This window comes from Artibeus jamaicensis, unplaced genomic scaffold (genome assembly GCF_021234435.1).
Source record: "Artibeus jamaicensis isolate MK-2021 breed Jamaican fruit bat unplaced genomic scaffold, CSHL_Jam_final scaffold_916, whole genome shotgun sequence".
Classification (NCBI taxonomy): domain Eukaryota; kingdom Metazoa; phylum Chordata; class Mammalia; order Chiroptera; family Phyllostomidae; genus Artibeus; species Artibeus jamaicensis.
The window spans coordinates 31,721,294-31,738,290 of NW_026522059.1; the positions used below are offsets into that span (position 1 = coordinate 31,721,294).

General features: G+C 36.9%; 1 protein-coding gene across 2 annotated transcripts in view; it reads right to left on the reverse strand.

The window, feature by feature from the left end:
- Window positions 1–16,997, reverse strand: part of DPY19L4 (dpy-19 like 4) — a 71,832-nt gene that overhangs the window by 14,732 nt on the left and 40,103 nt on the right. For both annotated transcript variants that reach the window (XM_053661014.1, XM_053661013.1), the window contains exons 9-16: window positions 15,223–15,354; window positions 15,029–15,127; window positions 14,145–14,218; window positions 11,253–11,411; window positions 10,408–10,527; window positions 5,494–5,614; window positions 2,808–2,864; window positions 2,065–2,147 (exon numbers count right to left, since the gene is read on the reverse strand). In XM_053661014.1, coding sequence (XP_053516989.1) covers window positions 2,065–2,147; window positions 2,808–2,864; window positions 5,494–5,614; window positions 10,408–10,527; window positions 11,253–11,411; window positions 14,145–14,218; window positions 15,029–15,127; window positions 15,223–15,354 — 845 coding nt within the window. The remainder of the gene's footprint in view (window positions 1–2,064; window positions 2,148–2,807; window positions 2,865–5,493; window positions 5,615–10,407; window positions 10,528–11,252; window positions 11,412–14,144; window positions 14,219–15,028; window positions 15,128–15,222; window positions 15,355–16,997) is intronic.

Genomic DNA, 16,997 nt, shown 5'->3' on the forward strand with positions numbered 1-16,997 from the left:
ATCCTCCTGCTCCTTCCCTACCTTCACCTTCTCCACCCTGAGCCATGACTCAAAGTCCCAGATGGACGCTACTTGCAAGTCTAGGAAACCCAGAAACAGGTCCCAAAGGTCTACCCTATGGCCTTCATTAATCTGTTTGCTCCGCATTCCGCACCCACTCACTACATGTTAGGGATAGTGCCAAGCTCTGGAAATGAAGGGATGGCACACAGCCATTGTCCTCCAGGAGCAGCCAGTAATGGGGAAACAAAGATAAAACTGAATAATTGAACAACAGTAACACACATGTCCAATTGTTTGATGTAAAATGTTCTATATTCAGGCCTTTGCCATTTTTTAAAATATGTATTATGACAAATGACACACATAGATGTAACTCCCCCTTTTGTTAATGACGACAAAGAGATAAACAGTCAGTGTTCTACCATGGTAAACACAGTCTTAAAAAGTATTAATGGGCAATAGTTAAGGGTGATCTAAAGGAAACAAATTTTATATGTATGAGGAGTATCACTACAGTATAAGGCCTTATAATAAGCCCTATTCTCATTTCTATATACCTACTCTACTCTACAAACACACTCCTCATTTCTAGAAACATTTTGTCCCCTCTCTCCCAGTCCTGATCTTTTTTGATAGTGTTTCCTTCCTTTTCATGTTTCAGTTTCTTCTATGTGTTCAAATTTTTTTTCAATGTGGTTATTTCAGTTTCTCTCCATGGCATAGACTGGGTGCAGAATGACTGCAATGATTCTTCTCCCTACAGCTGCTCTCTAGGAGGATACTCTGATCTTGGCCATATGACTTGCTTTGGCCAACAAACATAATGTGAGCAGAGACAAAACACGCATGGCATTTAGACTTGCCCTCTCTTGCTGCTCTTGGGAACTCCACAACTACTACTTTGTAAACGAGCCCAGGCTAACATGGGCCGGATGATGAGAGGCATGCGGCCTAGTCAATTCTATCCTCATCTCTGCAGGTGGTACCTACCCAAAACCAAACATGCGAGAGAGGCCATGCCAAGCTACTCAATCTCAGCTGAGCTGGCCCAGACCAGAAGAGTCCTCCCAACTGCTAAACCGCAAAATATGCAAAATAACACATTTACTGTTTGTAAGCCACTAAATTTTATGGTAGTCAATTATAAAACAAAACTGACACAAATTTTATTATGAGAAATTCCTAGAGGTCTAATTCTAGAGAGCTGATTCTTGCTGTGTTACACTGTTTCCTCATATCTTTTGTAAGTTTAGAGTTCACTCTCACTAAGTTTTATTTGCAGAATACTTGAATTCTGGGTTGATGATATGTTAGCCACCCCAGACCACCCCAGGGCCACTTTTTATGCTGATTTCTTGATTTGGGGTTTCCTGGATTAGTCAAGTATAATTTTAAACTACAAACTAATACAAATTCAGATCCATTGCTACAAATTCATGGGAAAGAGTTTTTGTTTTTTTTGTTTTTTTAACCAAGAAACAGTTTTTTTTTTTTTTTTTAATCATCTTTCTCTACCACTGGGTTGATCTTTTGTTGGACTATCCTTTCCCTGACAGTGTTACCCTTTCAGGTCCCTTAGTTATTTACGTGTATGTTGGAAGAGGGAAAAAGTTGTCTTGATTATAAATCTCTGCTTCCATAGGCCTACGACCACATCTCTTGTCTTGAATGGGCATTAAAGTTAAAATTAAAAATCTCAATAACCTTAGTTACCAAGACTAGCACCTCTCACCCATCTCCAACCCAGGGCACAAGAAGCATCCTCTTGTATCTAAAGAAAAGGATATTTGTTCCTTTTTAGTCCCCATTTCTAGGTGTTTGATGGCAGAGAGTCTCAAACCTCAAATTTATCAATGGTACATTTTCAAAGAAGTCAAGTTCTATTACAAAATTAGAATTATAATTCCAATAAAAAATTAAATATTCTTTAAAACACAGTGTAAAATTCCTCACCTTTGTTAGAATTTGAAAAAACACTAATTTATCATTTCCCCTGAATCCATTAGATAGCATGCAATGGTTAATTAATACTTTAACAGTATTGGGCAGTTCAATTCTTACTTTATCCAGGTCATAAGTTCCACTGTATCTGGGTCATAGAATTCTTGTAGTTCAGTTAATTCTGCCATTAGTTTTGGAAAAAACTGAAATGCAAAAACAAAATCCACCCAAAGTATAAGTATCTAGAAAGTTGAAACTGTTCCAAAGTATTTCAAAAGAAATTAATATAAATCAAACAATTTTACAATGTTCTTCTTATTTTAAAAATATCATAACTCTCTTTACTTTCTTTCAGCAACCTGCTCATTCTTCTCAATCCAAATTCTTTTATGGTTAATATACTTCCTACACTCAATAAATTTCATAATTTCAAACAATTAATCACCAGCTATATCTTTATGCACACACAAAATAATTAATTAATTAATTAGTTAATTTTGGGGTCAAATAATTCACATGTTTATTGGCAATTAGTTTCATGTTATATTATAAGCCAAAAAAGTTATACTATTTTATAGATATTTAAATTTTGGAACTGCCAAAATACTACTTAACATTAAGACTGATTTATTTGGCAATTTCCTTTGCCAATTATAAATTGAATTAATGAAAGGATTAGACAACAGAAAATTGCATCAGATGGCATTCAAAGAATGTTTTAGCCTAATGATTAAAAAAAATACGAATTACTAAGAATACTGCCCTTTATTTTGTTAGAACAGTATTTCCATGTAAGTATCCTACACACACATATCTACCTTGTAGATAAAGAACATTTTAATACAAAAATCTGAATTTCTTACCTCCTTCCATAAGCTGAGACCTATTATAGTGGGCATAGCCATGCTCAGAATAAGAGCCTAGAATATTAAGTAAAAAAGTTACAAATAAATACATTTCAGAATGTACTTTAAAGTACACTGACTCTATGATCAAGCTCATATTAATACAGCTATACAAATTTCATTGAGAAACTTAAGTTAGCATGAAATGGAGTTCATGAATTGAGGTGGGTGAAGACTAATGATAAGTTTAAGACATTAAAGTTAAGGTAAAATGAGAAATATATTCACTATATAAATTTAAGGCAGAACATAAAAATGGTAATACTCATGCAATATTTCAAATAGCAAGTCTGTATTTGACAATTCTGCCAGGAATTTAAGTTAGGAAGAGCACACAAAGGTTACTAAACTGTGACCTAAAACATGAACAACAACAAAAAGACAATGAAATAACACAGAAAAGATGGCTAATACATGTTATCAATAGCAATATACTTGTATACTAAAATTAGAATGTATAAATTCCTCTGGAAAAAGACTGGCAGCCCTGGCTGGTGTGGCTCAGTGGATTGAGTGCCGGCTTGAGAACCAAGGGGTCACTGGTTCAATTCCCGGTCAAGGCACATGCCTGGATTGGGACCAGGTCCCCAGTTGAGGGTGTGCAAGGGGCAACTGATCTTTCACACAACAGTGTTTTTCTCCCTCTCTGTCTCCCTTCCTTCCCCTCTAAAAATAACGAAATAAAATGAAAAAAAAAAAAAAAAGACTGGCAAAATGCATGACTAATATTAAAGATAATTACTTTTATCTTCCTTCCAAAACCTTTCTTCTCATTGTCCTGCGTTCAGTGGTGACCCCATGACCCACAGTCATGCACACCAGAAACACAGGAAACATCTGTGATTTCTCCCTCTTCCTCATTCTCCCGTTTAATCAAGCACCAAGTCTTACTCATCTTCTAACTAGTTTTTTCACTCCAGTATTAATTTAATGAGCTCTAAAGATAGAAAAACCTGGGTGTGAATCATGGTTTCCAGACTTAAAAGCTATGTTATCTCAGGGAAATTATTTAACCAGTTTCAGCTTTAGTTTCTCTGTCTATAAAATACCTATAATAAAAGTTAGCCAACATGGTGTTTTTAAGGGTTGAACAGCATGTGAAATGCTTGGAAAAGTGCCTGACACATAGTAAGTCCTCCAGAAATTAAAGTTTTCATTACTTTCATCCACCATGGCCTGAACCCAAGTGAGAGCATCCTTCCTGGCTCCAGTCTGTAACCCAAATGCCTACCATTCATAGAACTGGAAGGGAGAGGCACTGGCCAGGTACTCAGTTAGAACGTTGTCCTGATACGCCAAGGTTGCAGGTTCGATCCCCAGTCAGGGTACATACAAGAACTGACCAATGAATGCATGAATAAGTGGAATGACAAATCAACGTTTCTCTCTCTCTCTCCCTTCCTCTCTCTCTGAAAATTAATCAGTAAAGAAAAAACCTGAGCCGAGAGGAAACTAGAAGTCTGACTCTCTCACACCTCTAAATGTCGAAGTGCCCTCCCACTGCCTGTCGGACGAGTGCCACGGCATGACACTCCAAGGCCTCTGTGCCCTTACCCTCCTCAACTTCTCCGGTGGCTTTTCTTGACCACCCCTACCTCGCATTCTGTGTGCTGACAAAACTCAATATGCCATGCTTTTCTCTGCCTCTGTTTTTATTCTCTTTGATTACGTCATTCTTTCCCTGCCTGTGTTTATTCTTTCTATAAATGCCCTTTTTTTCTCCTTCATTTGCCTAATAGCTACCATCTTTCAAATGTCACATTGAAAAGTCTTAAAAACTGAATTAAGTAGCCCATCTATGTATTTCAATAGCACTATGTCAGTACTTTCTATTATATGTTTTTATGACCAGGAGACTGTAATCATGTTTTATTTATTTTTGTATTCCAAGTACATTGTACACAGCAGGCACAGTGTAAATGTTCCATTCACACTGAAAACATAGCCAAGTTCTAAATCAAACCAAGAGAGATATAAAAATTAATTCTTGATATGCCCTGGCTGGTATAGCACGGTGGATTGAGCATGGGCCTGCAAACCACACAATCGCGGTTCGTTTCCCAGTCAGGGCCTGGATTGCAGGCCAGTTCCCAGCAGGGGACTCACGAGAGGCAACCACACATTGATATTTCTCTCCTTCTCTCCTTCCCTTCCTCTCTAAAGATAAATAAATAAAATCTTTAAAAAAATTAATTCTTGATAGCCTCTCACATCATTAATTCACTTTCTTTACCTTTTCTGTTTTAAGTTGTCTTCATTAAAATGCCTTTCTTGCCCTGGCTAGTGTGGCTCAGTAGATTGAGTGCCAGCCTGCGAACCAAAGGGTCACTGGTTCAATTCCCAGTCAGGGCCCATGCCTGGGTTTCAGGCCAGGTCCCCAGCTGCAGGCATGTGAGAGGCAACCACACATTGATGTTTCTCTCCCTCTCTCCTTCCCCTCTCTAAAATAAATAAAATCTTAAAAATAAATAAAATGCCTTTCTTTTATAATCAGAAATTATTGAAAAATGTTTTCCACAGGATCTTTTTCTACACATAAATCATAATGTGATGTATTGGTTCTATTTCAATGGTATTCAATATACTTTCCATTTATATAACTAGAAGACAAACGAGTACTTAACCAAAAATAACGATGACTCACCAACAGTACTGGGTGCACGGTCCGTAATCGAAGCCACTTGAAAAGTGTTGTCCAAAGCTCAGGAGAACATACACCGAATGCTGCCAGCATGCATACGTAAGGAGTCCAGAGGTATTTCAAACTGGAAAAGACAAAAGGAGCCACGTATGAGACAGCCCATGAACATTATTATTCTCTGAGTTCTCTTTTCTGAGTTCTTTCCTACTACCCACGAAAATGCCACATTGTTCAGGAAGAATTAAAAGGTTTAGCCTCTAATTTTCAGCAACAGATTATTATTCACTCCTGAAATAATCAAGAGGAAATGTGGGTCACTAAAATGAGGATGCAATAGTATTAATACAGTGATGGTACAGCAAAATTGTACTCGTGGAGGGAATATAAACTTACAAATTTTCAGAAGGCAATTTGGTAGAAGACATATTTTAAATACCTCAAGACAACCTCATATCCAGTAGTCTAGTTTACAGGTATGTTACTGTAAATGTAGAAAGATATACATACAAGGGTTTTAAGTGCAGTATGTTGTTTTAACAGGAAAAATGTTATCAATGTATTGGTTGCCTCTCATGAGTCCCCTGCTGGGAACTGGCCTGCAATCCTGTTAAAAAATTAGAGCCCTAACTATCCGTTGATAGGTATTCATTAAATAAATTAAAAACAAAAAGTTAAACATAAAATTCCATGTATACTGCTTGCCCTTTTTTTAAAAAATTTTATTTATTTATCTTTAGAGAGGAAGGGAAGGAGAGAGGGAGAGAACTATCAATGTGTGGTTGCCTCTCATGCGTCCCCTACTGGAAACTGGCTTGCAACCCAAGCATGTGCCCTGACTTGGGAATCGAACTGCAATCGTCTGGTTCACAGGCCTGCACTCAGTCCACTGAGTTACACCAGCCAGGGCCTTACTGTTTGCCCTTTTAATGTAGATGTATGCTACAGCCAAAAATAACATCTGAACTTCCAGTCAAGATGGAAGCATAGGTAAACATGCTTCACTTCCTCACAGAACCACAGAAAGAATTACAATAGATCTCAAAACAAATACCACCCAGAAATGTCAGAAAATGGAGCTGTACAGAAGTCCAACAACCCCGGACATAAAGAAGCCCCATTCACTGGATGGGTAGGAGGTGCAGAGACCCAGAGATGGACGGAAGGCGTGGAGGGTCAGCGCATGGGCGGTCACACATTCAGGTGTGGTAGATAAAAACTAGGAGTGATACTTTGAGAGCAAGTGATCCCAGCCCCAAGCAAGACTGTATAGCCCAGGGATCCAGGACCAGGAAAATAAATCCCCACTATTTCTAGCTGTAAAAACCAGTGGGGGTTGGTACAACACAAGAAACTACCAGATTTTCAGGAGACTCAGCGTAAAGGGCCAGCATGTACTTAAAATGTATGCAGATGCACCCCCCCTCTGGGACTCACCACCAGGGCAACAGCTGGAGGGCACCAGTCACACAGGGTGAGTGCCAAGCAAACCTTCTGAAGCCAGGCTGTAGTACTGTCCCCTCTCTGAGCCCTCCCCCTACATGGAGTCACAAGTGGTGACTACCCTGGAAATCACCTAAGGCTCTCTCCCACACAATTTACAGGTCGCCTTTCTACAATAGGCCACAACACTAAGACAGAGAGTCAAAGTAGCTCTACCTAATACACAGAAACAAACATAGGGAGGCTGCCAAGTTGAGGAAACAAAGAAATATGGCCCAAATGAAAGAACAGAACAAAACCCCAGATAAAGAACTAAAAAAAAATGGAGATAACCAACCTATCAGATGCAGAGTTGCTCAAAGAACTTATTTCAATGAAGGTTACATAAAGTGATATAAAGAAAAATTTACAGGGAGCCAAGAGTGGAGGGGTTAAAGCCAAGATTCAAATCAACAATTTGGAACATAAGGAAGAATAAGCATTCATCTAAAACAGCAAGAAGAAAAACAAATTCAAAATAACGAGGATAGTATAAGGAGACTTAGGGACATCTCCAAACATACCAACATCTAAATCATATGGATGCCGGAAGGAAAAGAGGAAGAGCAAGAAATTGAAAACTTATTTGAAAAAATAGTGAAAGAAAACTTCCCAAATTTGGTGAAGGAAATAGACATACAAGTCCAGGAAGCACAGAATCTTAAACAAGTTGAAACCAAAGAGGACCATGCCAAGACATATTATAATGAAAACACCAAAGGTCAAAGATAAAGAGAGAATCTTACAGGAAGCAAGAGAAAAGCAGAGAGTTACTTACAAAGGAGTTCCCATAAGACTGTCAGCTGACTTCTCAAAAGAAACTTTGTGAGCAAGAACGGAGTGTCAAGAAATATTCAAAGTGATGAAAATACAAAGGACCTACAACCTAGATTACTCTATCCGGCAAAGCTATTATTTAGAATGGAAGGGCAGATAAAGAGCTTCCTAGATAAGGTGAAGCTGAAGGAATTCATCATCACCAAGCCATTATTACATGAAATGTTAAAAGGTCTTATTTAAGAAAAAGATCAGCCCTGGCTAGTGTAGCTCAGTGGTTGAATGCCTACCCCCAAATCAAGGGGTCACTGGTTCAATTCACAGTCTAGGTGCATGTCTGGGTTGCAGACTGGGTCCCCAGTAAGGGGCTTGTGGGAGGCAACCACACATATGATGTTTCTCTCTCTCTCTTTCTCCCTCCCTTCCTCTCTCTAAAAAATAAATAAAATCTTAAAAAAAAACAAAAAAAGAAAAAGAAGATCATCTGGCTGGTGTGGCTCAATGGTTTGAGTGCCAGCCTACAAATAAAGGGCCCCCAATTGGATTCCCAGTCAGGGCACAAGCCTAGGTTGTAGGCCAGGTCCCCTGTTGGGGGCCTGCAAGAGGTAACCAATCTACATAGCTTTCACACATCGATGTTTCTCTCCTTTTTCTCCCTCCCTCCCTCTCTCTAACAATAAATAAATAAAATCTTTTAAAAAATGGCTAAAATGGTAAATTTTATGCTATATGCTTTCTACCACAATAACAAACAAAACATAACTTAAACATAATGATCTACATGCTTTCAGCATTCATTTTGCATACAAGTAATTTGTCTAACAGAGACTGTTAAAAAACTACAAATTTCTAATGATAACACTTCCATCTTTCATCTAGAAAATAAAGAAGGAATATTCTGGTGTGAATTACAATTTCAGATTAACTAATTAATATTCAGAAACTCATATACTGTTTTTTATTATATTTATATTTATTATATTTTCATGCATCTTATTTACTGTAAAGGATTAACCTTTCCAAAAAAGAAATTTGGCCCTACCCCCAACTTAGAAGATAACTTCTAAGCCCACAAAAGTCTGTTCACAAGAGTATCTTTGTTTACCTGGGTTTATGCCTGATAATCTGTGTTAAGAATGTGATTTATCATTCTTAGCATAGAATGATAAATCTATGATAATCTATGCTAAGAATATCTCCAAGGCCCCCATGGTTATCGGTTAAACCTCTGGGAGAGGCTGGAGACTAAGGTCAGCCACGCAGGTGGTCATCCACTTATACATACAAGATTGAGCCCCAATAAGAAATATAAATACCAAAGCTCAGGCGAGCTTCTCTAGTGGGCAATCCTCCACGCATATACGGCTACACATCATTCCTGAGAGAACTAGGTGACTCCACTGGGAGGGGACAACCAGACGTTCTGTGCCTGATTTCTCCTGGACCTTTTCCTGTGTGCCTCTTCTTTCTTCCCATTTTAATACCCATCCGTTCAATATAATAAACACAACAGTGAGTATAACAACCATTCTGAGTGCTGTGAATCCTAGTGAGTTACTGAACCTAAGGATGATTTGGGGAACCCCAAACTTGTCGTTGGTGTCAGAAGTGAGGGTGGTGTTGCAGACTCCTGTGAGCTTCTGGAGAAGGGGAACCCTATTCTGTAGATTTTTATAATTCCCACCATTGCTAAAATAGTTACATAAGAAAGAACTAAAAACTGCTGCTAAATAAATATATTTTCTAAAATTAGATGGTATGATTTTGTGTAGAAGCAGGAACAAAAGAAATTTGAAAACTAAAGACTTAAAAGGATTCACACTACCTAAATGACTATAATTTATCTGGATAATAATATGTGGATATGCATCTTTTTAAGGAGAAATAGAGAGCATTAAAATGATCAAGCAAATGAAATAGAAAAATTTGACCTTATTGAACACTAAATGGCATCCCACATGTACTTGGTGAGATCAAATGCCATTTAAAGCAATAAAATAAATGAAGTGAAAAAAAGTTGAAAAGAAAAAACAGCTACTCCAAAATCCTTAACAAGACTCACCAGATGCTATGCATGCTCTTTGCACTTCAGCCAGAATGAGTACATTTCATCCCTCACAACAAATCCCTCCCCAGATGAACCACGTCTTCTACCTAGAATACTCTTCCTTCTTCTGTTTACCGAGCTCACTCCTACCCATCATTTAGGTCTCAACTCAAGTATCTTTTCCTTAGAAAGCCTTTCTGAAAGATTTCTTCAATCAGATTCCATTTTTACATGTTCTCATAGCGCCACCTACTTCTCCTTCACTTATCAAAGTTAATTTTATTTTTGTGTGATAAACATCTGTCACCTCCATTAGGCCACATGTCACATAAGGTTAAAGACTGTGTGCCTGCCTGTGTTCACCACTGTTCCTCCAGCACCTGGCACAACTTTTGGCCCTTGGAAGACATTCAGTAGTTTTTGAACAAATGAATGAACCAGTAAATATCAATTCACTATATTATGCCTTTGTAAACTCCAGTCATATTAAGAAAGTTTATAGATTTTGAGTTTTTATACAGTTTTACAAATATATTCTTGAAAGTATCCACCTATTACCATTAGAAAGGACAATGCTTTATAAGTACAAATAGATCAAATATATATATACTTACCCTTCTATAATCATTGCAAGAGAACCCAATAAAATACTGTGAATCACATGATAAATTATTTCTGGCCTTTCTCCAATTCGTCCATCTTCAAGAGTAACAGTTTCTTTCAGGGACTCACCACTACAGAAAGGAAACATGACTTTTACTAAAATATGTATTTGAAAAAATCAAAGATCTTCAATTTCTTCATAGAAAGACATACAGGTGTTCTTAATATTTGAAAGTATATTCTACTTGTCTAATACTAATTTTTCTGTCCCCAAGTCTTTGAAGTGGGCTTTTAGAATCTGAATGTAACTGACTCAGGGAAGACTGAAAATGAAAGCTCAGAAATACAATTTAAAAGTATTTTAGGATCCTTTCTAAGATCAATCATCACTCAACTAGTGATTGCTAAATCAATACAGTTAAATCATAATCTAAAAAACAAATTCTCAAAACCATGATACTAGCTACAACCTCCTTTCAAACATGATAAACATATTTAAAACAGTCAAACATTATAATTTAAAACCACTTATACTACTAGCTTCCTTGAGGTTAAATAGAAGAAATTATTCTTATGTTAAAGTAAATATTTGAATAAATTAGTGAAAGAGTTTGTGTAAGTCTAATTGATTATTTAAATATTACTCCTGCAGTGAATCTGGACATTACATGTTTAGATATATTAACTTAAATTTAAATTTTATCTGGTTCACTTATAATTATGTTTTACATATTAATGAAGAGAGTATAAAATTAGAAGCTCTAAAACAAATACATAAATATCTGAAGAATATTAAAAGAATTTTACATACTTTCATAAAATATTAGTAATGTGATTGATTTTCATAGGTACTTACTTAATTCTCCTAAAAATAACTTGCATCATAGAAAGAAAACAAATAATTAACACTAATATATAGAAAGGTAATAAGGAAGATTGTGTCAATCGCAAAAAAAATTCTTGAGATGGTGACTGCAGGGATTCTTGACACAGGAGCCAATTCATTGTAAAATTCCTACAGAAGACAAAAAGCATATTAAAACGACAGCTGTTTCAACTACTGTTGCAGGTGTTTTTACCATAAGAGTATTTTTATCTCAGTAGAAATTTGGATAAAACAAAGCACATTTCTCGAACCCATTCACTATGACAGCCAGATCCTGCCTTTGACAAGTGAAGATGGTAGCATTAGGAAACCATCCTCAACGAAGTGCTCTAATAAACACAGAACTGCTGCTTTTTGTTACAAGTAATGTTACCATTTCTAGAGCCCAACACAGCTTTAAGAGAGTTTCCCTCTCTATTTTTATATGGAAGACAATAAAAAATTTAGCTAAGCTCTACATTTGCCCCGTGCAATATGTTAACTACTAGGTAACATTAGTACCTGGAATGTGGCCAGAACAAATGGAGATACACTTTCAGAACAAAATACACCCTAGATTTCAAAGATAAAAAAGAATTTTAAAAAATCTCAATAATTTTTGTATTGTTGATGCACTAATATTTTTGATATATTGGATTAAATAACATATTATTAACATTAAATTCACTTCTCTTTACTTTTTCATTTTGGCTACTAGACAATTACATATGTGGCTCACAGTATTATTAGATAGCCCTGATTACTACTGGTAAATGTAACTCAACTGGCATGTCTTTTAAAAAGAGATATCGAATTACTAAACAGAAATCATAAAATTCAAAATGTTAAAACTTTCAAGCTATAAGAATCAGGATATCTGTTTTTTACCCCAGGCTAAAAATGAGCATAAAGACTCCTCGATACATGCAGTTGTATCTGCATTCTTTCCCAATCCATCTCCTACTTCCAGTCTATCCTTGCTCCCCAGCCCTGGGGCCGGAGGTAAGAGACGGAGGGAAGTTCAGGAGTGCTCATGGACTGACGAACAATGCCTGCTTCACAAATCACTAGATACAGAATTAAAGGTTAAAGTTTCACAATGTGTCAAACAGCAATACAGCTGTACCAAGGAGGCTGCCACCAAAATATACCTACCACATGCAGTTCTTTTGAAAATCTGCCTATTAAAGGTGTTAGTTCTATAAAGGTCTAATTCAAACCCCAATTTAACAGGTTGGAGGTTTTCTTTCCAGACCCCCCATCTCAACCTTTCCTTCCCAACAGTCCCACAGGACTTTACTTATCCCTCAATTACAGTCCTTAACATAATCCACCCTGTGTTAGACTGTAGTCATTTTTGTATCCCCTCGAGTATATGGCCTAGTACCCTACACATCCAACAAATATTTATTAACATTCCTTTAGTGGTTCCTGAAAGTGTGTCTCAAAAGAAATGTTTCCTGAAATTCTGGTGAGCTCCAAATCCTAAGACCCACTTGGCCCAATTACACTTGGGCGTTAGGCATTTGTCATTTATACCACCCATGTCATCAACTGTACCAAAACTTTCTTATGAGATGGCACTATTCTTAAGGACAGGGACCATGTTTTATTGTTAAAACACATAGTGCATTATTTTGTAAAGTAAATCCAGTACCTGACATACTGAATAATGAGGCACTATATAGTATCAACTAAGGAACACTGGAAAAAAAGCCCTCAATTCTAGGCTCATTCTAGAGTCCAAGGTTAAAGGGAAAGTGAGTGAAAAGGGCAGGCAATTACAGGCAATTATTAAAGTCTACAACTAATTTTTACTAATTGCCTGCTATGTGTCAGACCTATCCCTGAAAAAGATATCGTCCCTACCCTTAGGAAGTACATGGCCTTTAAAGGACCCGATTATCTCAGACACGGGGATATGACTTACACTTCAGAAGATTCCTGCAGTGTTTAAACCATGTCATATACTTTGTTAACTGTGATGTGTCACCACATGGAATTCCATGCACAGTACCTAAAATCCCATGTAATCACAGCAAATAATAATAAGGTTCTAAGGTACATTATATGAACTAATGAAATGTGTAGATAAAAATATATTTCCTGTTATGCAAATAGACTCTGTCAGCACATAAAATCATGTATTTCATTTTAGGTTTTAAAAATGCACTTAACAAACACACAAAAAAAGGCACAATGCTGTTTGTGAATTTAAAAAGTCGGCTTCTTCTCCAGTCCACTATATGACCCCAAGAGGAGATTCTTTGCTATGAAATAAATATCTTGCTGCCTCCCCGTTTTTGTGCCCATACCCTTTTTTAAAAAAAGATTTTATTCATTTATCTTTAGAGGGGAAGGGAAGGAGAGAGGAAGAGAAATATCAATGTATGGTTGTCTCTCGTGTGTCCCCTGCTGAGAACTGGCCTGCAACCCAGGCATGTGCCCTGACTGGGAATCGAACTGCGATCCCTTAGTTCTCAGGCCCCCGCTCAATCCACTCAGCTACACCAGCCAGGGCAATACCCTTTTTAATGTACGCATTTTGCTGATGTAGTGGTTAACATTACCTTGGTTCTTTATTCATTTTAAATCTTTCATTTATTCTGACTTAGATGACATCATTGTTCCTCCTCAAGGGAGAAAGTAACCTCAAAATACTTTGATGCTACCAAGGTTTAAGTATATCTAATTTCTGAAAGACCTAAATGAGATTTTTTTTAATGAGAGAAAATATTAAGGTCAAGTATCTTCTAGATATATCCCAAATTATTTATTTTCTAAGTGGTATTTAATTAGGTATATACTTCCTCCTTGATTATTTTTGTTCTTTATCCTCTAAGTGATACAGAGTTAGGCAAACTTACATAATCTAAAACTTACTTAGTCATATTTAGTCCAAATTTTACTTCAAGGAATTTCAGCATGTGCCCATTTTCTTTGTGTGGAACAAACATCTGGAGGAAAAAAGAATGATTAGCTATATTTACAGCAATACACTACTGTCCAATGCTACAAACAGAAAACAGCAAGACTACCAAACAAAAAATATGAATGAAATAATATATGGTGTAATTGTGAGGCAAAGAGATCCAGTGGCATAAGTGCATCACTAATGTGATGCACCCTGTACATCACTACCCTGTACCACGTACAAAACTATAATGGGGTAATGAGAAGATTTCAACTTTAGCCCCTGCGTTAAGTAACTTACCCACTCTTCCAAACACCTTTGACTCATCTCAATTTATGCCATATATTACTCAATGTTAATTGCATAATAATGACAATAATAATGACTTTAAATTAAATGGAAAATAAAGTAGATATATTTTTAAACTATATGTAGAAAAGAATCATGATCCTATTTTCTTACTTAATATGCTAGGCATCATCACTGGTCAACACTGGTCAACTAAAAATTTTACGGTACAAGCTCTATGATCTTGTTAACTCATTACTCTCATCAAAATTTAATTCACTAGCCCTATCCGGGTACCTCAGTTGGGAAGAGTAACGTCCTGATACGCCAAAGCTGTGTATTTGATCTCTGGCCAGGGCACATACAAAGAAGCAACCAAGGAATGCATAAATAAGTGAAACAACAAACTGATGTTTGTTTCTCTCTCTTTCTCTAAAATCAATAAATAGAATTTAAAAAACTAAAATGACTTCCTTCCCTTCCTCACCTTTAAGAAAATAAATAAAAATTAAATAAAACTGAGTCTACTAGCCACTGTACGAATCTCAGACACAGAGTCACTAACCTTCATTACAATATTCAATGTCACCGTCAGAGCACACACAAGATAAAAATTAATAACCTTCATTATTTTAGCAGCAAAAGTTCCTTCCTTCACAGTTAGCTGTGGGTGGAAATCAAATGAACAAAGAAGTGAAGTATAAAAAATTACCAATTTAAAAATTCACCATAAGAATGATAAAGGGCAATTCTGATTACCTGAAGGTACTTCACAAACATTAAAGCTACTATTAAGCTCAATAAAGGAGATACCAATAAAGCTGAATTCTCAAACTGCAGTAAATATCCCAGAAATAGAGAAAATATATAGATTTTATAAACTTCATGAATCTGTTGGGACAAAAAAAAAAAAGAATAAGAATATAATGAACTTTATTGTATATATTTTCATTAGTTTTATCTAGAATTTGACTACAATTACAAGGTAAATGCTCTGCTATAATTTAGGATAGTATTGTGCATAACTTTAATCTATTTTTTAATGATATAATACATAATTAATTTATCACTTCCTTCTAAGAATGCTTGCAAACAAAGCTAAAAGCTTTAAAATGATGGATGTCTAAATCAGACTGCAAGAACTTTCTGTAGTCCTAGGCTCTGACTTATTTCACTTAGCTTACCTTGTTATTAAATCCAAAATCATAATCTTCAGCAGTAGTTTCCAAAATCTACCCAGGGAAAATATAAGAGCTTCTGTCTGGAAAAAGTCCAGCCATTGTTAATATAATAAGAGCAATTCATGGGACATGGATGTAACTGGCGGTCAAGGAGAGTGAACTAGACCGCAGAGGCATGAACAATGACGACTTCACTGTACTATTCAGTGGGGGTGGTAGACACCACTGAGTGAGCATGTGTATTGTGTGGCCATCGCATTTAAAATGACTGAGCAAGTAGAGCAACAAATCTGCAACAAATTTTGCATCAAACTTAAACATTCCTCTGCAGAAACTATTTAGATGATTCAGAAGGATTTTGGGGACAATGCAATGAGTGGAGCGCATATAAAAGTGTGACACAAATGCTTCAGAAATGGTCGAGAATCTTTCGAAAGTGATCCACATTCTGGAAGGCCTGCAACAAGCAGAACACCTGAGAATGTAGAACCTGTATGGGCCGCAATCAACAAAGATCAGCAACTGACAGTGTGAAAACTAGAAGCTGAGCAGGGGAATGATTCCAAAAACTACTGTTTCTGAGATTCTGACGCAGGGTCTTGGCATAAAATGTGTTGTGGCAGAATTCCTTTCCATAGCTTTTGCTGCCAGAGCAGAAAAAACATTGTGCTGCAGTAGTTAGTTACTTCATTCAAACAGCTACTAGTGAACCAGATTTCCTCAAGAAGGTCGTAACTGGAGATGAATCATGGGTCTATAGCTATGATCCAGAAATGAAGGCTCAGTTTCCCAGTGGAAGTTGCCTGGTTCCCCATGCCCAAAGGTGTGGCAATGTTGAAGCAAGACAAGACCATGTCAACTGTGTTTTTTGATTAGGCAGGTATAGTGCATCCCAAGTACATCCCTCTAGGACAAACAATAAGGAGTACTACCTCAATATTCCTCATTGGTTGATAGATGCAATATGACAACAATGGCCACAGCTATGGGCAACTGGTGATTGCAGCTTCATCATAACAACATGCCCACTCATGCATCACATCTTGTACAGAGTTTTTTGGAGACACATCAAATCACCCAGGTGACTCAGACTCCCTACAGCCCAGATGTGGTGCCCTGGGACTTCTGGCTTTTCTCATAACTAAGCCAGAAAGGGAAGAGATTTCAGACCTTCAAAGAGATTCTGGAGAATATGAGGAGGCAGCTGCTGGGGATTCCAAGAAAGGGTTTGCAGTGTTCTGAACAATGGAAGAGACACTGGGAGAACTGTGTGAGGTCCCAAGGTGCCTACTTTGAAGGAGTCTGAGGCATCCTATGTGCAATATTTCTTGTATCTTCAGTAAATGTCTCAGT